Source organism: Physeter macrocephalus, chromosome 14, assembly GCF_002837175.3.
Source record: "Physeter macrocephalus isolate SW-GA chromosome 14, ASM283717v5, whole genome shotgun sequence".
Lineage (NCBI taxonomy): Eukaryota > Metazoa > Chordata > Mammalia > Artiodactyla > Physeteridae > Physeter > Physeter macrocephalus.
Window position 1 is genome coordinate 93,162,245 of NC_041227.1, and position 22,288 is coordinate 93,184,532.

General features: G+C 53.9%; 2 protein-coding genes and 1 non-coding gene across 3 annotated transcripts in view; 1 reads left to right on the plus strand and 2 right to left on the minus strand.

Moving 5' to 3' along the window:
- The first annotated feature begins 784 nt into the window (after positions 1–784).
- On the plus strand, positions 785–6,407 carry TIMM22 (translocase of inner mitochondrial membrane 22). Its single transcript, XM_007123563.4, has 4 exons — positions 785–1,161; positions 3,284–3,480; positions 4,322–4,394; positions 5,810–6,407. The coding sequence occupies exons 1-4, from the start codon at positions 924–926 to the stop codon at positions 5,884–5,886; spliced, it is 585 nt and encodes a 194-aa protein (XP_007123625.2). The 5' UTR covers positions 785–923; the 3' UTR covers positions 5,887–6,407.
- A 101-nt stretch (positions 6,408–6,508) lies between these two features.
- Positions 6,509–22,288, minus strand: part of ABR (ABR activator of RhoGEF and GTPase) — a 158,351-nt gene continuing 142,571 nt past the window's right edge. Inside the window, exons 12-16 of the mRNA XM_028498288.2 lie at positions 16,643–16,675; positions 15,429–15,563; positions 14,283–14,388; positions 11,663–11,810; positions 6,509–11,030 (exon numbers count right to left, since the gene is read on the minus strand). Of these exons, the coding sequence (XP_028354089.1) occupies positions 10,941–11,030; positions 11,663–11,810; positions 14,283–14,388; positions 15,429–15,563; positions 16,643–16,675 (512 nt within the window). The 3' untranslated portion in view covers positions 6,509–10,940. The remainder of the gene's footprint in view (positions 11,031–11,662; positions 11,811–14,282; positions 14,389–15,428; positions 15,564–16,642; positions 16,676–22,288) is intronic.
- TRNAD-GUC (transfer RNA aspartic acid (anticodon GUC)) lies at positions 14,772–14,844 on the minus strand. Its single transcript has one exon. It is a non-coding gene; the product is annotated as a tRNA-Asp (tRNA).

The following is a 22,288-nucleotide window of genomic DNA, read 5'->3' on the forward strand; positions in this document are numbered from 1 at the left end:
GATTCAGCATAATATAAATTTGGCTTTTCATGGCAATGCTAGTCCCACATCATTAATTCCATTGACAACAGCTTCCCTTGCTCTCCGTCAGGCCATAGCCACCTCCACTTCCTATCATGTCTCATGTTAAGCTTGGTTAGCATCACTATTTTTGTTTGTTTGTTTGTTTGTTTTTTGGCCACGCTGCGAGGCTTGCAGAGGCTTAGTTTCTCAACCAGGGATCGAACCGGGGCCCTCAGCAGTGAAAGTGTGGAGTCCTAACCACCGGACCGCCAGGGAATTCCTTTTTTTTTTTCTTTTTTAAATAGCTTCACTCATTTTTTGGCTCCTGCTCTCTCCCCTTAACGGTTTAATTATTGAATAAAACATTTATTCCATACATTTATACCACGCTTTCACGTTGATTTACAAAGCACCTTCCCCTATTGGCATCTCACAACACACGCTAGGAATTGTTAGGCTGGAAGGGCAGTGGCGGGGCGCGCGCACCCCCTGCTGGCGTCACGGCGCGCTGCAGCCTCCCTTCCCTGCCGCCGGTCAGGAGCTCGAGAGAAGGCTGAGACGCTAGTGCCCGCGCAAGGCTTCCTGGGAAATGTCAGGGGTGTACGTGTTAAACTACAAATCCCGATACCCACCGCGCTGCAGCCCCGAAGAGGGTGCTTTCTGGTGACTCTGAATATTTGTCAGTGTCGTTGGGACGGCTGCACAAGCCTGATTCAGTATTCACAGGAGGTTTTGGGAGAACATGATAGCTCTTCCGCCGGGTGTGCACGAACGGACTTGGCTTCCGCTGCTTCCTCGGGCTCGCTCGGTGTGGCGAATCTGCCGTTGCGGCACGGTGGCTGGGAGCGGAAGGCCCCACGGGAAGCTTGTGGAATCTGCTGTGGGAAGAAGGACGCCAGGTTTCCTGGGCAGCCACAGTCATGGCGGAGACGGCGCACGGTGGTAGGGGCTCCGCGCCTGGGGCGGCGGCTTCCGCCGAAGCCCCGCTGCAGTACAGCCTTCTTCTGCAGTACCTGGTGGGTGACAAGCGTCAGCCCCGGCTCCTGGAGCCTGGGAGCCTGGGCGGGATCCCGAGTCCGGCCAAGAGTGAGGAGCAGAAGATGGTCGAGAGGGCGATGGAAAGCTGCGCCTTCAAGGCAGCGCTGGCCTGCTTGGGAGGTGAGGCGAGGAGGGGGGCCTTTGGGAGGCTTAGGGCTTGGGCGGCACAGGGGTCCCCTGCCAAGAAGACCACGCGCCTGGGAGGCCAGGAGTCCATGGGCTTTGACCTTGACCCACCCCCGCCTGGTTCAGTGAGCTCGAGCAGCGCCTTCCTAGACCCCGAGGTTGGCTTTCGCCTCTGGAAATTGGATCAGAGAATCGATCCTGGGTCGGGACCTGGGGGTTCTAAGATGGTTGACTTCATTCATTCATTCGCTTTTAAATAATCATTTTTCAACAACTTGTTACTTTGCAACTATCACGTGTCAGGCGGTGGAAAGACAGGGTGAGAACAAGATCTTTGTTCTCATGAAGCTAACATTTTAATATACATAGAAAATTGTTGAGAAGGAGCCTGGAGGAGAGCTCTGCAGACATAGGGCACAGCACCTGCAAAGGTCTGGCCGGAAGTGGCTTGAGGTTAGAAAAACAGAAAGGCCAGTGAGGCCAGTGTGACTAGACAGCAGGGAAAGAGGGGGAAAGAAGTCTGGACTTGGCTTTTTTTTTTTTTTTTTTTTTTTTTTAACGTTTTGAGGATTTGAGAATGTAGGTGTCCCTCCTGTATGCAGAGTAAAGAGGGTGGCCACATTTGCAGGTGATTTGAAGTCTCATTGAGAATGAAAGGCAATTAAGAAAGGAATGCAGTGAGAGTGCACATGTGAAGTAGAGCAGAAAGAAAAAAAGATCTTTTTTGGTTGGGGGAAGGCCACAAGAGGAGGTGAGACTAGAGCGTGTCTTGGAGGATTGAGAGAATGGGGTTAGACAAAGAGGAGGAGAAACAGCATTTCAAGTTGGGGGTGGGGTGGGGGATTTGGGCTTTTTGCCTGCAGGCATTAGGGCAGTCATTGATGGTTTTTTAATTTTTTTTTTAATGTTTATGTATGTATGTATTTATTTTGGCTGCGCTGGGTCTTAGTTGCCGCATGCGGTAGTTGCGGCATGCGGGATCTTTAGTTGTGGCATGAGAACTCTTAGTTGCAGCATGCATGCGGGATCTAGTTCCCCGACCAGAAATCGAACCCAGCCCCCTGCATTGGGAGCGTGGAGTCTTACCCACTGGACCAACAGGGAAGTCCCCACTGATGGTTTTTTGAGGGTAACAAGTGGTACTGAGCGTGATGACTCAAGGTGGAGTGTGATGAAGGAAAGGAAAGTCTGTAGCTAGGGAGACCATATAGGGAATTTGCTAGACTGAAGCTCCGTGAGACATGGACGGGGTCTTTGTTCATCATTGTACCTGACCCTAATAAATACATATCTGTTGAAATGATGAATGAGTTTGTAGTGCTCCAGGGGCGAAGTGATAAAGGCCTTAGACTAGGATGATAATTGTGGACATAGGGTTACAGGGGGAAGCAAAGAAACAGTCAGAAATGCCCCCTGAAGTTTGGAGCAGGAGTGACTGGAAAGAAGGAGCCATAAGCAGGAGAGTCTGGAGGGGAGGTGCCCATGATTTCATTGAACGTATACCGACCTTGAGGTGGCAAGAGGACATCCATGTTGAAATGTCCAGCAGGCTCAGGAAGGTCAGCTGTGGACAGCAGTGTGGGGTTTGCCATTTGGTAGCTTTGTGACCTTAGGGAAATTAGTTAACCTCTCTGAGCCTCAGTTTCTTCAGCTACAGAAAGGAGAGGATAATAATATCTATCTCACAGGACTATTGTGAAGAATAAATGAGGCTGTAACTATAAAGTGTCAGAGTAATTGGCACATGGTATTTACCAAATGACTATTATGGATGTCACCGTCGTCAAGGGAGTGATTTGCAAAGTTGATACCTGAACGTGAGGGTGACTGGTTTACATGTGAGAGTGTAGAGAGAGAAAGAGGGTTAAAGACTGAATTTTGAGGAATGTTAGAAAATGAAAGGAGGAAGAAATCCAAGAAGAGTCATAGAAGAAGCTGCCAACAAGATAGATCCTGGATTTTGTAATGTGGAAACCAGACGAGTAGGGAGTTTTCCAGGCAAGAGGGGGCATCCTCTTTGCTGGTGGCCATCCAAAAGGTGCTATTTGAGTATGACCCCATTACAGTAATCCAGAAAACATACCAAAGAAATCTTCACCTCTGTGTTTGTTTTTAGGATTTGTCTTGGGAGGTGCATTTGGGGTGTTCACTGCCGGCATTGATACCAATGTGGGCTTTGACCCTAAGGATCCTTACCGCACGCCTACAGCAAAAGAAGTTCTTAAAGACATGGGGCAGAGAGGAATGTCCTATGCCAAAAATTTTGCCATCGTGGGCGCCATGTTTTCTTGCACTGAGTGTTTGGTAGAATCTGTAAGTGTCCCTGCCTTCTGAGAAAGCCTTGCCTGTTTCCATCTTGGGACTTCTCAAGAGAAATACTCTTAATGCTACTAGAAAGCAGGTCAGAAATGTCCAATACTTGCTAGATTAAATTTCCATTAAATAGTTCCTAATGTAAACTTTTTGTGCGTTTATGATTTGGGCTTGCATTATTTTTTACTTGTTTTTGTAGGCTAGAAGTTGGTTAATGAGTTTATTTATTTATTTTTTGGCTGCACCGCGCTGCTTGCAGGATCTTGGTTCCCCAACCAGGGATTGAACCCGGGCTCCCTGCAGTGGAAGCACGGAGTCCTCACCACTGGACTGCCAGGGAATTCCCAGTTAATGATTTTAAACAGAATACTTACTGGGGAACTGAGAAGAGATTTTGATTACTTCTCAAATGTTAGACTTGGTTTCAGCGCTCTGGTGCCACCTGCAGGAAGCATTTATGAATACATTCAAATTTTAAGAACTATACTTTTTTTTTTTTTTTTTTTGCGGTACGCGGGCCTCTCACTGTCGTGGCCTCTCCCGTTGCGGAGCACAGGCTCTGGACGCACAGGCTCAGCGGCCGTGGCTCACGGGCCCAGCCGCTCCGCGGCATGTGGGATCTTCCTGGACCGGGGCGCGAATCCGCGTCCCCTGCATCGGCAGGCGGACTCTCAACCACTGCGCCACCAGGGAAGCCCGGAACTATACTTTTGAAAGAGAAAAAGATAGGTGTCCTTTGGGGAGGGACTAAATTAGCCAGACAGAAACCCCGTCTTTTTTTTCCTTCATCATCTTGTGTGGCTTGTTTCTTTGGCTCTGAACTGCTCTTCTCCACCCACAGTACCGGGGAAAATCAGATTGGAAGAACAGTGTCATTAGTGGCTGCATCACTGGAGGAGCCATTGGTTTCAGAGGTTAGTAAACAATTCTCAGATGGTTTTTTTTGTGGCCTTGGACAACATGCTGAAGTTGACATTTCTAAACATATGAGCATTCCAAGGACAGCCCAAGGCATATGTGGACACTTGATATTCTTCCCTTCTGACAAGTAAACCACGTTTGCTTCTGTGTTAACTCAGTTTTGGAAACTTCTAGTATCTAGATCAGGGTTTCTGATCCTTGGCATTGTTGACATTTTCGACCAGATGAATGTTTGCTAGGGGGAGGGGGGCGCTGTCCTGTGCAGGTAGGATGTATAGCAGCATCCCTGGCCTCTACCCCCTGGATGCTAGTAGCATCCTTTAGTGGTGACAAGTAAAAGTGTCTCCAGACATTGCCAAATGTCCCCTGGGGAACAAAGTCACCCCCAGGTGAGAACCACAGAGAGATCTAGATCTATCTTAGAAAAAAGAACTGCCCCCATCTTAAACATACGGGAAGAACTTCCTCATAATATGCAGGTGTGTGTTGCTATGCAGGAAAGTACAGAAGCATAGCTGGCCCCATTTGTCCAAATAGCAGGCTCTGCTGAAATTTCAGTTCCATGCATTACAAACAGTTAGACATCTTTCTTCGTACTATACAACTGTCATTTTAATTTTGTGTATAAGTTATCACGGCAATGTCTTTCTGCACCTTGGGGTTCTTAGATTTCTACCCCTTGAAAGCCAGATATAGGTATACTAGAAATGTTGGCTTATCATCTATAAACAACAAAGAAAAAAACCGGTTCCCTGCCACTTCTCCCTGTTGTTGTGTCGGTCGAGAGTGTGGTGCAGGGCGTCAGTGACTTAGCGTTCCTAACGGTGTACATTGCTGGGCTTCTCTCCATCTGCTGTGCCCAGACTTATCCAAAGCAAAGAGCCTTTTTTCTCATTTTCTGAGAGGCAGGATGATTTGCTCTCATTAAAACCTGATTTTCCTCCTCAAACAGCCATTTGTGATTTATGGAGTAACTTCCCCTTTGGTCTTCCCATGTCTCAGCTTTGTCAGGGCCTTTGAGAGGCTCAGCTCCCTCTAGGATTGCTTTGATCACCTTCCCAGGAATTTATTCCATAAACAAATCAGGGTAACAGGCCATATGCTTTCACTTGATTCCAAGGGCTGGTTCTCTTAGCCAGTTTCCTGCCTGTGAGGGGCTATTTTCTTGAGGCTGGAAATAGTAATTCTTTAGAACGAGAAAAGTTAAACGAACGTACAGTTAGATAAAAGCACACTGGATCAGATCGTGTGCACAGCTTCACTGAAGTCTTCCAGCTGTCGGCTAGGTTGAATGATTTAGAACACATACGCCGGTTTCTTTGCCTCTGCGGGTACCCAAACTTTTCCTGAGTGCAGCCTGACCCGGCATCTGTCACCACAGGTAATGTCATTTGTGTTTGCTTTACAGCTGGCTTAAAGGCTGGGGTCATTGGTTGTGGAGGTTTTGCTGCTTTCTCTGCTGCGATCGATTATTACCTACGGTGAGAGCAGTTGGCTCCGGGGAAGGATGATGCCGGCCCAGGATCAGAGCTGTTCTGTGTAGGGCAGTTTCTGCACCATTCCGGGGCACTTGCTTCAGAGACTGAAGACATTTGTTTTCCCTCACATAGTTGGTGTCGTGAGGGAGCCGCCTGGCTGCAACCTGCCACCTCTGAGCAGCCACGCTCTCTGCTCCTGGTCTCCAGCCAGGCTGTGGGGGGCTGTGCCACGCCAGCCTCCCTCTTTCAGGCAGATCAGGAGTCAGCATGTTGACCTGCAGGAGCTGAGTTCCGCAGAGGCTCAGTCCTGCCCGCAACTGGCCCTCTGGTTGTTTGGTGCCGTGGGAACGGAGGGGACTTTACATACACCCGGGAAGCTGTTCCACCTTGGACCTCCATGCCATCATCCATCTCACACGTTGGGGCAGGGCAAAGTGAATTTATGCCATCCGACCAGTTGTGTCATTTTGTTTAGTGTTCTGCTATCCTTGTTAAAAAACATATACATATGTATGTATTTATATTACAGTTTAAAAGGTTGGCTTATTTTTTTCAAATTCCACAATTCCCAAAAATGGTTCCAGGTGCCCAAAGATTGAACACACGTAGGGAAAGCGTGAGCAAACTCCTGAGAAGTTTGGGAATGTTAGGTTCCCAGGGTCTGCAGAGTAGTGTTATCCTCACTGAGATTGTTACATTGGCCAGGGCCTTCCCCTAAAGAAGCCCAGCCTAGCCATGTCCTAGGATGCGTTGAAATTCCACGCATAACCCCTGCTGGCCTCTTCTAAAAAAAAACCCTCCTGTGGGCTGGCCAATGGGAATGCCTGCGGTCTAAACCACACACTGGTGTTCTGCTCTGACCACCAGACCAGGCCCGGCTCAAGGACACAGTGTGTGAAGGGTCCTGCTCTGGTCATCCTGGTGACTAAGTCACAGCAGCCACTGGTTATGATCAGACCGTGTTGAGCTGTTCACCACGACCAATTTTCTCTGGTGTCAGTGGTTTTTTTTCTTCCTTAAACATATTAGTGTTTTTGACTTGACCTGGTAGCCTTTTTTCTGACAGCAGCAGCTCAGCCTCATTCTGTGCCATGTGCAAAGAAATAGCCTTTTACAATTGGGATCTGCCACAGATGCTGCTTTACTCGGGTGCTTTGGTGGTGGGGTGAAGATGAACTCAGGACAGGCAGGTAGCTTGGTGGGGGCCATGTAATTCCAGCCACCTTAAGCCAGTGGTAACGTCTCCTTTATTCTGCCTTTGCCTTTTTGCCTTTTTTTTGGCTTTCTGCCCCCTTGTCTGCTGTCTTCCAGCTCACCCACCCTTAACCAGAATTCAGACTCAGCTGAACCGTCCAGACATCCTGAGTGTGTGTGTGTGAGATAATGTCAAACCCAGCTGGTAACACCTTCCTCTGGCCGTGTCTGCTGTTGCCTTTGGAATGAGTGAGCTGGTACACAAGACTCATGTCCTTCTTTGGGGAATTCTATAGAATGCCTGTCCCAGTCTCAGTCACGAGGCTTCACTGCTGCTAGGCTGGCTGGAGTATCCTCACAGGTCAGAGAACAAATGTAGGCGTGTTTCCTCTACCGTCCGTAAATAAGTCACCTATAAGCACTTCTTAGAGCAAGAGTAGATACTCCTACCCTGGCACCTGTTACAGTGCTAGAAGCCCAGCATCTTCTGCCATCCAGTCTAGTGCGTGGGGTCAAATACATTGACTGACTGAGTACAGGAAACTCTGCCCTCACGACTGCCTTGAAAAAGATGAGCCCTGGGCTGTCAGTAGCCATCAGTTCAATAAGCCAAGCATTGTCCACGTTGACTGTTCAGTCAAGAGAGGAGATGAATAGTTTCCTGTTGTAGATGGCTAAGGAGGCAGTATGAGCTCATAAACCAAACACCAATTTTCAGAGACATCTGTTCCTGATCGCCAGAATAAACACAGTGTCCAATGGCTTAGGCTGGTGGGAGCCTACATTAACCCCACTAGCTCTCTTACAGGGAGGATGGGCCCTCTAGGGGATCCAGCCTCTCCAACAAGCAGATGAGGACAAAAGGCTGCCCCAAAGACCTGCTACTTCCAAGGAAAATGTAGAGAAAAGTTTACATAAAATAAGCCTCCACTTGCATGGACAACTTCCTGCCATCTCTCTGAGGCATACTGATGGCCACACCCCTGGTGGGGCAGTTGTATTTCATGAGAAGAACCGGCTGGTGACTGAGCTGGAGGCGTTGGTGAAAGAGCAAGGAGGGGGCGCGGGCTCAGCGCCCCCCAAAACCGCCACAGTCCCCACAGGCCAAAGGGAAGCTCAAGGGGGAGTTCACTAGGTAAACAGATTGTTGGAAGCACATCTGGATGCAGCTGGAAGAGTTAAATATTTAGATTGGTGGTCTTCCCTGGACTCCTGAGAACACAAACGTCCACACCACAGGGCTGAGTTGTGTGCAAATGTTGGGGCTTTGCATTTTTTTTTATTAACATTTTCCTCTCACGTGGTTTACATCAACTTATAATCTACGTAAGTTGAAACAGAACATAGACCAAAGAAAAATATATCCTTACCAACTTATTAAAGTCAAATATTAATGAAGTGTCCCATCCTACCTGTATCAGCAAACACCGACAGCCCACAGCCGTTGCCAGCAAGGACAGGCATGCAGGATTCCTGTAGCCTGTCTGATGGGCCTCTGTTGGCACAGCCTGCCCTGCTGGGCACAGTGGCTGGGGCTTCTGGGCTGCACAGTCCCTGTCTCGTAGGAGAACCCATGGGCTATTTCCTTGGTGCAGCTCAGTCCAGGTCTGGTACCCGCCCCTCCCCACTCTTGGGGGTGCAATTTATAAATATTCTGAGCCTTTTGCATTTCTCAGCCCTTCTGGCCTTCCTCCCATTCTCATTGCCTAAGTGAGGTTTGGGGGGCTGCAGTAGCTACCTGATGCTGAGAAGCAAACCTCCCTTGTTTTGGGGAGGTGGGAGGCACCCATTTGGGGCTGTAAATAGCTCTAGCTGGGCCTCCAGTTCATTCCAGTCAATGGCTGTGGAAGCAAGAGCCTTCCATGCCACATACCAGCTCCTGAGTGCTGAGCAGACTCCAGGGATGATCAGACGCTGGGATCTTTAGACTCAAGCGGACTTCCTTCTCTACCCCGTCTCAGGGAGCGGGGCTCCTTGCTAAGCTGCTAGCAGGCAGCTAGGGGGTCGGTATTTCCCTCCTCTTAGGCAGCTCTTTCCTCCGATGTGCACAGAATGTGTACCGTTCTGCCCATGACTGGGCAACAGGTGTAAACAGGATGAGAAAGGGCCCTTCCTCTCACTGAGCACGTGCTACGGCTTTAGGGCCCTAAACCCTTCTTTAAAACAGCCCTGAGCTCAAGCTAGGGGAGCTCTTCTCTCCAATCCTGAGGGCCCAGAATCTAGTCTCTGCCACACAGGAGAGCCAGGGAGCTGTGTACTGCAGCTCCAATCTCTGCAGCCCGGGAGTGTCTGCCCCCGCAGGCTAACTGCCAGAGGCCGGTGGCCGCTGCTCAGGTGGGAAGAAATTGCACTTTGGGGGTACTTCTCACTCCTTTCCAGTGCTGAGCAGCGGGCCTCGGAGTTGGGATCGGAACCTGCTGATCCCCTACTCTGGAGCAGAGCGTCCACAACGAGGGTCCCCTGCAAAACCCAGTCCCGAGAGAGGCAGGTACCTGTGACTCCTCATTCTTCCCCAGCTCCTGGAGTTTCCCCGAGTTCACCCGCAAAGCTGCATCTAGAAGCCGGGGGTGGAAGGCAGCACCATGACGGCTGGCTAGCTGGACCGTGCCTGCCTTTCCCAGGGCCTGGAGCACACGTGGCCGTGGGGGCTGCCCCTGGCAGTGCTTGGCTGTGGAGAAAGTGTAAACCCTAAGGCAAAGGTGCCATGAGGTACGGGAGGCACCGGGAAGGACTAGCCCTCCTGGACAGAACCTGCCTGTTTCTGGACACCTGCTTCAGCCGTAGTAGCTGACCTCCCAGAAGCCCAGCTCCACGAGAAAAGCCACCACAACTGCTTGCTGCCGAGGGCCTCTTTCCCCCCAGCCCAGGACACCCAGCGCTCCCTGGCGCTCCTCTCAACGTCCCACCTGTCCTTTTTCCTCGCCGGCCTGACCCTCCCACCTCCCCCAATTCTTTCCTGACCCTCTGGCTACCTTGACAGCAGGTCACTTGTGAGTCTTTATACTCAAAGGAAATAGAACACCAAGGGAAAAGGAACTGAAAAGCAGAAGAAACAGTCAAAGATGCCTCACTGGTACTGGAGACAGAACAGATAAACCCAGAAATGGAGATTCTCAGGTGGAAAAATCCCCGAAATCCGCTCTCCAGCCTGTGCTGAGCTGAGGATTCGTGTGAGTCTGTCTCCTTGTCCAACATTTGCACAGGCGGCAAGGCAAGCAGGTGCGCTTCCGCAGGCAGAGGGCAAGGAAAGGCCGGGGGCGGCAGGCGGTGGCATGGCACGGGCCACCACTGCCACCGCCGCCCAGGGCCTCCTCAGAGCTTTCGAGGCGCTGGATCAAAAACCGAGGCTGCACATGCATGCAGGCAGGCTGGGAGGGAGGAGAGGGCGGAGGAAGACCGAGGGGAGGCTGCCAGGAGACTGCAATCTGGGGGCAGGGCCAAGAGAGGAGAAGCTGGCAGCAGTCACAGAGCGCAAAATAAAAGCCCTTGGACTGGACTGGAGGAAAGAAAGTGTTGGAGGAAATGAAAGAACAAAGCAGGCTGTCTGTGTGCCCACACCGGGTCGGTCACTACCTTTCCTGCATGACAAGTAGACGTAAACCAATCCCCGAACAGCACGGAGCATTAGACACAACTAGAGGAACAGAGGGCAGAGCCCGGGGTGCGCAGCAAGGCTGGGGCCGGGTCAGCTGGCTTTGTACAAGGTGGCACAAAAGATGCACGTCTTCCAGTTCTTGGAAGTCTGTGTCCCTTGGAGTCTGGAGCGCTGGGTTTGGGAGTTCTCTATTGTAGTCCTTCAAGTCTAGGTTGGGTCCCCGGCTGGAGAGGCTGGCTCGGGCCACCCCCGCCAGACGCTCCCACCTCGGGCTACACATCGGTGGAGAAGTACAGTGTGTTCCGCTTCAGTTCTGCGAAGGAAATGGGGGGGTGCTGCAGGTAGTAGAGGAGGACCTGGACCTGCGGGAAGACGGGGGAGACTGAGGCTGGGGTCCTCGCCCTGGAGGCCTTCCTCCGACCCGCTGAGAAGACGTGGTCTCCAGGCTGGGCCCCTGTGGCTCCCCGCTTCCCCTTCCTCGGAAGCCCAGGTGTGGCTGCCCATTTGCAGCAGTAGAGGGCGCTGCAGGGCAGAGGGTGGGGAGCCTGGGGCCACTTCCCCAACCTCAGTCATAAACTTCCAACCTGCTCCAGAGCTTGGCTTTGGCTTGGCAGCCCTGCTTCAGACCAGACCCTGCCCTGGGTCTTGTAGGGCTCCCAGGGAAGCTTCCTGACCCTGGAAGCGATGCGAGAGCTTCCATGCGTGGGGACAAGGCCCCAGATTTTTCTGGTACCCCTAGGCTTGCTTTCTGAGGCCCAGGCACTCCCAGGATTGCAGCCAGCGCTTGAGACAGACGACCTCTGGGCCCCTGGTCTAGGTGCCTACTTTTCAGCAGGACTGTCCAGAGCCCTGCCTCCCTGGTGACATCCTACAGACCATCATCCCCGCTGTCAGGAGGGGAGGGGGTTAGGAGTCCTAGCTGTTCTCTCTCCGCCCCTCAGGGAGGCTTGTCCCTTCCCTCCAGCAGCCGCAGGCCTGGGCAGTACGTAGGTACCTGTGCCATGACATCGTGGGACCAGATGTCGGCAGCCGACGTGAGGTGTGCTTTGCTCTCCACTTCTGAGGGTCTCAGTAACGTGGGGCCAAACACAGTAGCCAGGTTGTGAAGGGACATCTTGTTGACGGGCTCCTTCTCAGCAACCCTGGGAGGGAGGGGAGGGGAGGGGAGAAAAAAGTCATTCCTGGCAGCTGCGTGGGGCTCCAGACCCTTGGCTGTTAGCACTCCTGGAAGGGTTCCCACAGGTGGTCACTAGCCTCCCTCTCCTGGGGGGTAGAGACTGCTTGGTGGGGAGGGGACTCAGCCAAGGGACCAAGTTCTGAGCTATGTTCCAGTACGTTCCAATAACAGATTCCCAGCTCCTGGGCCACCCCTTGAACTGATGGTAAACTGTCAGAGCCAGAAGGACCCACTCCAACTCCCTTGCCTTAGAGATACTATTACTGGTTCAAGAACTTTCCCTGTAATAATTCATGCTCATCACAAACCTTTGGGTAGGTAATATTATCATCTCCACTGTATAGATGAAGAAACCAGAGCACAGAGAGGTTAAGCGACCTGCCCGAGGTTACACAGCTAGCAAGTGGCAGAGCTGGGCTCTGAACCCAGGCGGTTTGCCTCCAGAGCCCATGCTCTTCCCCACCCTGTGCGTTCCCCACAACCAGCCCAGCCGTGGAGAGGGGCCCTGAGGAAGAGTCCGAGCAGGCAGGGCTGGGCAGGGGGCAAAGGCCTGAGGCTCTGCCTGCTGCACTGTGGCAGGAACAACCCTCATCCCAATGGAGGCCAGGGGCTGTTCTCCCAAGCTTTTCCAGAAGGGTCTGCCTCATGGGGCTCCAGAACTGCCTCCCTTTGGATCTTCCTCTGCTTCTCTTGCATAATAAGCCAGATGCTCTGTAGATATTTCCCGAGTGACAGCAGGGGCTGCCGTCTGTGGCTGGTGTCCAGCAGGCTCAGTACCACCCAACTCATCAGAGAGGCCCTGTGCCTCCCCCAGTCCCAAGCAATGTTTCTGGGGCTGAGACCCAGCTGCCCTGAACAGTGCCCCTCGCCCCACTCCCACCGCACCGTCACTCCACCCTCCAGGCCGGAGCCATGGATGCGCCTGCTGACTGCTTTGGAAACAGGCAGAAAAACACTGCCATGCCAGGAGGCAGCTGTGCAGCTGGCCCCGCCCCTCACCACACACACGCACACGCACGCACACGCACGCACGCACGCACCCCACACACGCACCCCACACACGCACCACACACACACCACACACACACCACACACACCCCCCCACACACCCCCCCACACACACACCACACACACACACACACACACACCCCACACACGCACCACACACACGCACCACACACACACACACCCACACACACCACACACACACACACACACACCACACACACACACACACCCCCACACACACCACACACACACACACACACACACACACCCACACACACCACACACACACACACACCCCCACACACCCCCCTCACACACACACACCCCGGCCAGGGCCCAGATGTGGGAACAGAGTGTGCCCGGTTCCCAGGGTGGAAAACCTAATGAATTTTCCTTCCCATTCCTCCTCTGTGTGTCCTCCGCACAGCGCTCGCCAAACTATTTGGGAATTGGTTGGGACTTCGGTCCTGGCCAAACCAGAGGGAAAATGTCTCATAATGGGAAAAACAAGACAGCAGCCCAGGCGTTCCCAGGTCTCTGGCCCTCCAGAGCCTGGCCTGGCCTGGTGGCCGAGCCGCCACTGGGAGCCTGGGCCTGAGGGCTCACGGCGCCTCACCAGGGGCTCCCTGGTCCCGGGGGGCAAATGGACTTAAGGGACGCCTGGGGACTTCTCCTCCCCACTCACACCTGGGACCGGTCCTGGACTCAAAAGTGAGTGACAAGGTCACCGTCAGGGCTAGCTTCCAGTAGGAGCTTTGCTGCAGGCGTAACTTGAGCAGCTGTTGGTTTGACTTGACTGTGGAGGGGGCAGAGGAGAAGGTCGGAAGGGCTGTAGTTGAGGGTCTGGGAGATGTGGCTTCTAAGGGCAGAGCTGCTGCTGACCCCAGGCAAGTCCCTGCTGGGCTGGGGACTCAGATTCCCTATCTGTTCGATGAGCTGTGGGTCAAGACCAGCGGGCTTCGGATTTTTTTGACTGTGACACACACACACACACACACGCGCGCGCGCGCGCTTGACCCTATCATCCAGCACATGCCACGTGCATAACTGAACAGAACAATAGGCACACTTGCGGCTCGCAGCGCACCCCGAGGCTGTCTCTCCTACTCCGTTTAAAAAATGCTAAGTGGACCGAATGACCTACTGACTGTAAAATCCACCTACGGTCCTTGGCTCCAGCCCTGCCTTTCTAAGCATCCTTGGCCAGTATTTGAGGTTGCCGTTAGGACCCAAATGTTTCTCAAAAGAGAAGAATGTGAACACAAGAATTTGAAGAGCAAACTCTCACCCTGCTACGGTGTCCCGACAGACACCAGCACCCACTTGGAGGCACGGAGGATGTGGGTTCCCCAGCGGATGTGTCCTCCTCCCAGCTGAAGCCTGCCCTGGCTCCCTGCCCCCTCCCCTGGACTGGGCCCCTCCCCATTACCTTTTCAAGTGTTCCAGCAGGAAGAGGAAGGTGATGAGGTTGGGGTCCGGCAGGGAGCGGAGCAGGTGCATCATGCAGTTTTCCTTGGCAGCAGGGTCTGACAGGGCTGTGGGGAGAGAAGGGGCTGGGGCGGGGCTTGGCTCTGGGCGGGGAGGCCTTAGCCAGTGCCCTGTGGTCAGGAGGCTGCGGGACGCTGCGGGAAAGCCCAGGCTGCAGGGGGTCAGGGGAGCAGACCCTGCAGGGAAGGGCCTGGTATTTCCCCAACGGTGGGCTATTGGAGGTTCCTACAGGAGGCCCCACCACAACCTGTAACTCAGCCAGGAGGCAGGCTGGTGGGCAGCAGACACTGTTCTCCCCCTCCTTGCAGAGGCCTTTGGGGCTGGAGCCATTCCCCATACCTGGACTGTAAGGCTGAGTTTAAGACAGTGATGTCATGGCATGAATGTTCTCTCTGTTTCTGGCCGCACCACACGGCTTGTGGAATCTTACTTCCCTGACCAGGGATCGAAACCAGGCCCTCTGCAGTGACAGCACAGAGTCCTAACCACTGGACCACCAGGGAATTCCCTGAATGTTCTTCTTCAAGCACCTCTGCTGCCGGAGCCCAGCAGTGAGCTGCCCTCCGTGGGCTCCTCATTCCTGTGATCCAACCCAGGAGAAGACAAGGCAGGACGGATGTGCCCAGGCCAGGATTTGGCCCAGGTGGGTAGAGGCCGAAGCCCTGCCAGCCAGGGCTCCCGGGCTCCCCACCCTGGGCATAGGTCAGAGATGAGACAGTGCTCCTTTTGGAAGGCTCAGTACAGGCCATGTCAAGTGTACGCCAGCTCACTTCTTCTTGGCCCCAGGGCACCAGCCCCTGACCACCCACCTCAGGGCAGATTTCCCTGGATGCCTGGGTTTCTAGGCAAGGAGGTCAGTGTCCAAAGAGGAAGCACAGACGGCAGCCCGGAGGGATGAGATGGGAAAGGGGCAGGGGATAGAGGGTCCAGCCTCCAGATGAGGCCCCAGCAGGCCACACCTTGCCCTCCGGGCCACTCAGCCACACGGCCCTATGCAGTGGGCCGATCAACAAGTAAAGGAAGCCACGGATCTCCTCTCTCACTCTTTACTGGTCAGGGAGCCCTCAGGCCCCCACTGGGGGCTCACCGATGCCCTCCATGAAGGCTGGGTAAAGTCGGTCTGTGAGGAGGGGCTCGGGCAGCTCCCGGAAGTATAGCTTGAGGGTGCCAGCGATGGCATTGATGTCCGTGTCACTCAGCATCAGCAGGATGTCCTTGTTATCTGTAGGGGAGACGGGAGGTCAGGGGCTGTGCTGGCTGAGCCACCTCTGTCCCCCACGCAGCCTCAGCTGGGCAGGTAGCCCTGTTCCGTCCCTCTATCCATCCTGAGACAGCTTGCCCGGGACACCCCCCGCCTCTGTCTCCGGTCTGCTCTCCCCAGGAAGGGCAGGATGTAGGTAGTGCCCACAGGTGGCCTGTGACTCAGTTCCATGGGGGGAGGGGAGCATAGATCATCATCGAGTCCTGGAGCCACACTCACACCACGTGTCACACGCCCTCCTTCCAACTGGAATCTCCCCACTGCTAAGCCCCTCTCTGGAAGGCGCTGCGCATTTTTTGTATCTAAAATCATCTTCCGACAAAGCCTCAGCTTCCAGGTGGCACAGAGGAGCCGAGTGCCAGCACGTCCCCAGCACCCCACCCCAGGCTCCCGAACACGTCTGCCGGGCAGCTGCCCAGGGACACCCACCGGGCCCCCCTCAGCTCCCATGGAATCAGCACCGCCCGGCCAGTTCAGGCGTCCTGACTACTGGGTGTGCTGTTGCCGCAGCCTGAACGGCGAGATAGGGGAAAGAACCAGAAAGGTCAGGCGCCACCACCAAGGAGCCTACGGTCACAGCGAGAGGCAGCAGTGCCCCTCCCAGAGGGCACTGGGGGCCCGGGAGAAGGTGGAGGTGCCCGTGCCAGCCAGCCCAGGCTCAAAGCCCTTTAGGTTCCCTGCAGCCCACCGGACACCAGGGAGCCAGCAAGAAAGCCAGGAACACAGACTCTGGAACCCGAAAGATCTGAGTTTAAATCAGGCTCAAAGCCTATATACTGAGTAATCCTGGGCAAGTGACTTGGCCTCTCTGAGGCTCAGCTTCCTAATCTGTAGCAATGGAGAAGAGATTGGAAGGCAGGGGATCACCCTGTGCCGCGCTGGGCTGTGGTTCACAGACCGAGGCTCCTCTGCCATTGGCTCGTCAAGGCCTCTCCGTGGAGAAGCCTCCCGCTCGCTTCCGCTGCGCTCTCCTCCCAGCCCCACGAGCCTGCCGGAGCGCCCCCTCCCTGCTGCTGCCCAGCTGGGCCTCCCCGACTCACTGGCATCAAAGACGGCCTTCAGCGCCTGGATGTCTGTGGCCACCCCTGATATCCGGTAGATGCCAACCTCCTCGATGCCCCTCTTCTCCACCTCCTCCACACACTGCCGGACGATGTAGGGCACCTTGGAGCGCTCCCGCCTGGTGGGGAGGGGATATGAGGGGAGGGAGGATGGAGGGAGGCCCCCCAGTGATAGCTATATGTACCCCTTCTCTGCAAACCTTGGCCTTGGAGAGCTCTGGCTTCTGGGATCAGGAGGTGGCGGGCAAGGAGAGGGCTGAGAAAGAGGCCACGCCACCCCACCCCGCAACAGCCTGCCTGCACGCTGAGGGACAGCAGGGGACAAAGCGGGGAGGGAGAAAGCTTTAGGAGATCAACCCAAAGACTAAAGAAAGAGTGTTCCTCAGAACAGAGGGCTCGGATTCAAATGCTATGGGGGCACCCAGCAGGTCACCTACAGAGGGGGGTGGGCCAGGTCCTGGAGACAAGGGGAGGGCAGGGGGGCTGAAGGTTGCCCTCTCCCAAGGAGCAGCCACTCCTGGATTCCAGCCTGCCACCGTCACACCAAGACACGGGCCTACAGTTGTCACATCTTCCCACCTATTACAAGAAGCTGACCATCTGGGATCTTCACGTGCAGTCTCCCAATGCTTAAGTGCTGGCTCATTTATTTCTAAAGCATCGTGTGAGGCAGAGAACACACCTCTGCAGGCCACTTTTGCCCTCCAAACTGGCCGTTGTGACTGTTGAACTGGAAAGTGATTGTTGAGGGGCCAGACGAGGGCGGGGGGCCTGGAGGGCAGGGCTGGCAGGGACCCCGGGGGCAGCACCTACTTGGTCACCACGCTGATCTTCACACCGAAGACGCCGGTCTGCTTTTTGGACGGGGTCCTCTTCAGGCTCATGTCTCGGCTGGTGAATTTCATGGAGAATTCCACTTTGATCTGGTTGGGGGCAGGGCAGGCACAACCCCCCAGGGCATGAGTGCCCAGGGAGTGCCCCCCAGGACTGCAAACAAGGGCCACCTCTCCCACCCAGGGCTCCCTGAAACACCTACAGGGTGGGAGCGGGAGGGGTGGAGGCAGAGGAGAGGGGGGAGGGGCCGGGCTAAGGAGGCGGGGGTCCGACAGCCCCCACAGGGCACCAGCAGAGGCCAGGCTGCCCACCCACTGTGCAGACACTTCCTATCTCTCTGGGCTCACCCCATTCATCTCAATCACATCTGTGTGCCAGTTCTTCGTTTCTACAGTTTGTGGATCCAGCTGCAGAGAAAGAAAGAAAGAGAACGTGAGAGAGAGAGAGAGAGAGAGAGAGAGAGAGATGACAGCTGAGACCAAGCCAGAGCTCTCCCTGCTGCTCAGCCACAGCTCAGAAGTTGGCTAAAAGGTCAGGAAGATGGAACTGGGGGCTGATGCTTATCTTGACATCAGTCCTTCAGGGGGCTCCAGCCCCCAGGCCCCTCCTGCCCTGGATAGTGCAGGACTGCCCCCACTCTGGGAAGGAGGTGGGGTGCGCTCTTAGGCACATTCACCCAACACCTCTCATTCACCCCTGACCCCACCCTGTGAGATGGGTATTATCACCCCATTTCACAGATGCAGAAACCGAGGCTCACAAACCATCAGCAACTTGCTCAACTTCCTGAACTGGAGTTGACAGCAGGGGATGTAGCCCATGTACCTGGAGGTGGTGAACAGGAGGCGGTGCCACGTAGAGGTGAAGAGCCCTGGGTCTGAATCCCAGCTCTGCCACTGACTGTGTGACCTTGGGAAGTTCTCACCTTGCTAAACCTCATTTGTTTCATCTGTTCACTGAAGCCAGTAAAGACCCTGCCTTGCTGGATTGTCGTGAAGACTCAGTAAGATAACGGGTAAATGGCTGGTCTCCCAGAAAGCAAACACTCTGTAGAGGAGGCCCCCAAACTGGGCAGGAGCCCCAGGGAAGTGGAGATGGCAGGGGGAAGTGCAGAGACATCCCTCACAGGTGACCAAACGGGACTCCATTTCTCTGGCTCAGTGGCCTTCAAACTGTTTTTCCCTGTGCATCCATAAAGTAATTTGGAAAAACAATGCACACCCTGGCACCATTTTTAAGTCAACATCTGAATATTTCCAGAGCAAGTTTAAATACCTGCAAAGAATATAATTTCCAGAATGTAAATATTTACATCTTAAAATAAAACTGTTACATCATTCTTTTAAATGTATTCAGTGGAATCCAAATTCCATAGTGATTTGATATCCACCATCATCCATTTAAAAAACACATAAACAAGTTCTTCTTTCCCTTGTAGAAACCCTGCAACGTTCCTTTTTCTTCTTGATTTTGTGTTTCTAGTCTATTTCTCCCAAAGAATTATGCCCTAGTTTGCCTTTTTCTTTTTTAAAGTCTTTTATTCCTCACCCTATTATATTCTGCTTCAACAAAAATATCTGTATAAATGGAAATGAAAGATCTCCTGAGACCACTAGGCTCCAAATGTTCAAAACATATTCTGGATTAGTTATGACAATGATTAGCAGTACATAATAAAAAATGTGACCAACACATTACAAATTTTAATAAATATTCAGCAGCAAAGTACCATTTTGCTGGAATTGCGTCGCTTAATGAGATGGGTAGAGCATTTTTTCTGTTTTAGTTCATGTATGTACATGAATATTTGCTAGGGTGAAATGGGGTTTTAGCATCAATACTGTTTTTTTAATTTTTATTTTATTTTTTTTAATTAAAGTTTTATTCTAATGAGAGTCCACCAAGATTTTTACCCAGGGAGTGACATGATTTATTTAGCATTTAGTATTGCTTAAAGATCTTGGTTTGTTTGTTTGTTTGTTTACCCTGGCCGCACAGTGCGGCGTGTGGGATTTTATTTCCCCGACCAGGGATAGAACCCATGCCCCCTGCAGAGGAAGCATGGAGTCTTAACCACCGGACCACTAGGGAAGTCCCTTGGTTTGGTTTTTAAAGATGTAAAGGATGGGGCTTCCCTGGTGGCGCAGTGGTTGAGAGTCCACCTGCCGATGCAGGGGACGCGGGTTCGTGCCCCGGTCCGGGAAGATCCCACGTGCCACGGAGCGGCTGGGTCCGTGAGCCATGGCCGCTGAGCCTGCGCGTCCGGAGCCTGTGCTCCGCAACGGGAGAGGCCACAGCAGTGAGAGGCCCGCGTACCGCAAAAAAAAAAAAAAAAAAAAAAAAAAAAAGAAGCCCAGCTTTTAGAGTCTTTTACTTTCTCAGCTCCTACATCAGCACTTCAAGTGGCCCCTCTGTTGCCACCCAGGAGGCCTAGCAGCCCTGGGCCGAGTCCCCCAGGAAGCCTTGGGCTCCGCTGCAGAGGGAGGGGGTGGTGCAAGGCCCTTCTCTGGCGGGTCGCTTTTTGGCCACAGCCCTGGCGGGAGCTGAGGATCTGCAAGCTGACGGCTTTAAAACTCTTCTGCCCGCGTACCCCTGGACCGACCGTCTCTGCACCCCCAGGGCATGTGCACCATAGTCTGAACACCGCTGGTCTAACAGGCCCCTCGCCACAAAGGAAAGCTGGACCCGAGTCAGTCCAGGGGGGGCTGGGCCCCGGTGCTTCTTACAGCTAGCTCAAGGTAAGACCCCCGCACCTTCTATCACCCACACACCCGCTGGGGACAGGGGACACCCAAGCCTCCGACAGGGTCTGGCCCCTGCATCTGGGCCCAGACCCAGCCTGGAGAACAGGACAGAGGGAGAGTGGTGTGGAGAGGACGGAACACCTCCTCAAACGTGCTAGGGAAGCGTGTGGGACTCACAGCCTGGCTGCTGCCCCGGCTCTCTATTCTACAAGGCTCGGGGCCAAGTCCTACTGGGCCCCTGAAACCTTCCTCCCCTAAACTTTTTGTCCCAACCCTCACCGGGCCTGTGGCACAGGCTGCTCCTTACACTTCCTTCGTCCCCTCCTGAATCCTGGGTCTTGGACACAGGGCCTTGGTCTGTCCCCAGCCCTGACCTCGAGCAGGAGCCACCTGGAGTAGAGAGATCTCCACTGCTCTTCGTCAACTGGGGCAGATACTACCCTTGGGACACACACTCTGGAATGACCACCTGCTTCTAATGCAGGGCTCTCCAGTCATCAGCATAAGCCTCAGGCCAATTCTGTGGTCCTGGCCCCCAGTGCCCCTCCCCTGCCCTAGCCTCCCGCATGACCCGGCACCTCCTGGCAGCTGCTGTGGACGGAGCCAGTGGTCCCTCCCTGGGCCCTTGAGTGGTATGTGGACATAGCCCAAGTGGGGAAAGTGCAGGGAATGAGAGTCAGACCGACCTGGGTCCAAATGTTCACTCTTCCACTCAGCTGTGTGAATGTGGGTAAGTCACTTAACCTCCTGGAACCTCAATTTCCCTACAGGGGTGTCCATACCTGCCTCAGAGCGTTGCCACGGAAAAGAGTAACAGCGACTGATGTGTTGTGAGCATTTCCTGTAAGTCTGGCTCTATGACAAAACCCTTACATACAGCATCTCAGTCAATCATCATAACAAGCCCATGAGGTTTAAGCCTTTCTAGCTGCTCCCCTTCTACAGATGAGACACCAAGGCTTAAAGAGAATGAGGAGTTTGCCCAGTGCTACACATCTAGGAAGTGAGAGCTGGGATACAAAATCAAGTATCCCTGACTCTCCTCAGCTAAACCTGCAAGATCCTGCGCAGCCCAGCTAGGTGTACAGCACCTAGCCTGGCATCCTTGCCTCTTGGCAAGGCAGCTGCTGTGATCATTATTTATCTAGAAAGGAGACATCGGCCCTCCACGGTCTGGCACCACAGGCTGACCTGGGTGCTGGCAGGCCAACCCCAGCACAATTCTTTCATTCCTTCCCTCCCCATCACTTCTATTCCTGCCGCCAAGTAGCAACCCTACGTTTTCCTGGGAACGTCTGAGACAGGGCCTTAGCAAGCCCTGATGCTGAGGCCTAATCCCAGCCCAGCTTCTTCCAGGAAGGCTTCCCAGATAACTCCAGGCCTCAGGAACCTTCAGTTCCCCTCTGCCTCCCTGCCATGCTAGGACCCCGTCCCCTGCACAGTTTGCTCTTGTTTCAGCCTGTCTGGGGCCAGGTCTGGGTAAGGTGGCACTGTCGTGTTTTACTGTGAGTCCCGCCACCGCCCTATTCCAAATCCCCTCTGCAGGTGCGGCCCTGCTACCCGCGTGGGGAGGCCTGCCCAGCCCCTCGGTGCCCTGACAATGAAGCCCTGTCTCCCAGGAGGCCAGCAGCCTCCAGAAACCAAGTCTATTTCAGGATGTCATTTAAATACAGAGGAGGGAGGGTGCAGAGTAGAGAGGAACATGGCACATTTTCCAGAGAAATAATGCTGTCTGAATTGCTGTGGTTATTTATAACCCCTGGGAAATGTGGACTTTGCTATTTCCTGATTAGATTAGCGCTGGGGGTGGAGGAACCAGCTCCCTGGATGTCAGTGGACAGGAACACCTGACCGCTCACCCTCCAGTCCCAGCTGATAGGTGCTGTGCCCGCCCCCGGCCTGCGGACCAGGTACCAGGGGGACACCAGATCACCTGAGATAGTGACACAGATGGGGCTGCGAAGGGCCAGGCTGGGGAAACCCCCCAAGAGGGGCCCCTCCTTCACCACACAGGTAACAAAAACGCAGTGGGGCTCCCCCCAAGGAG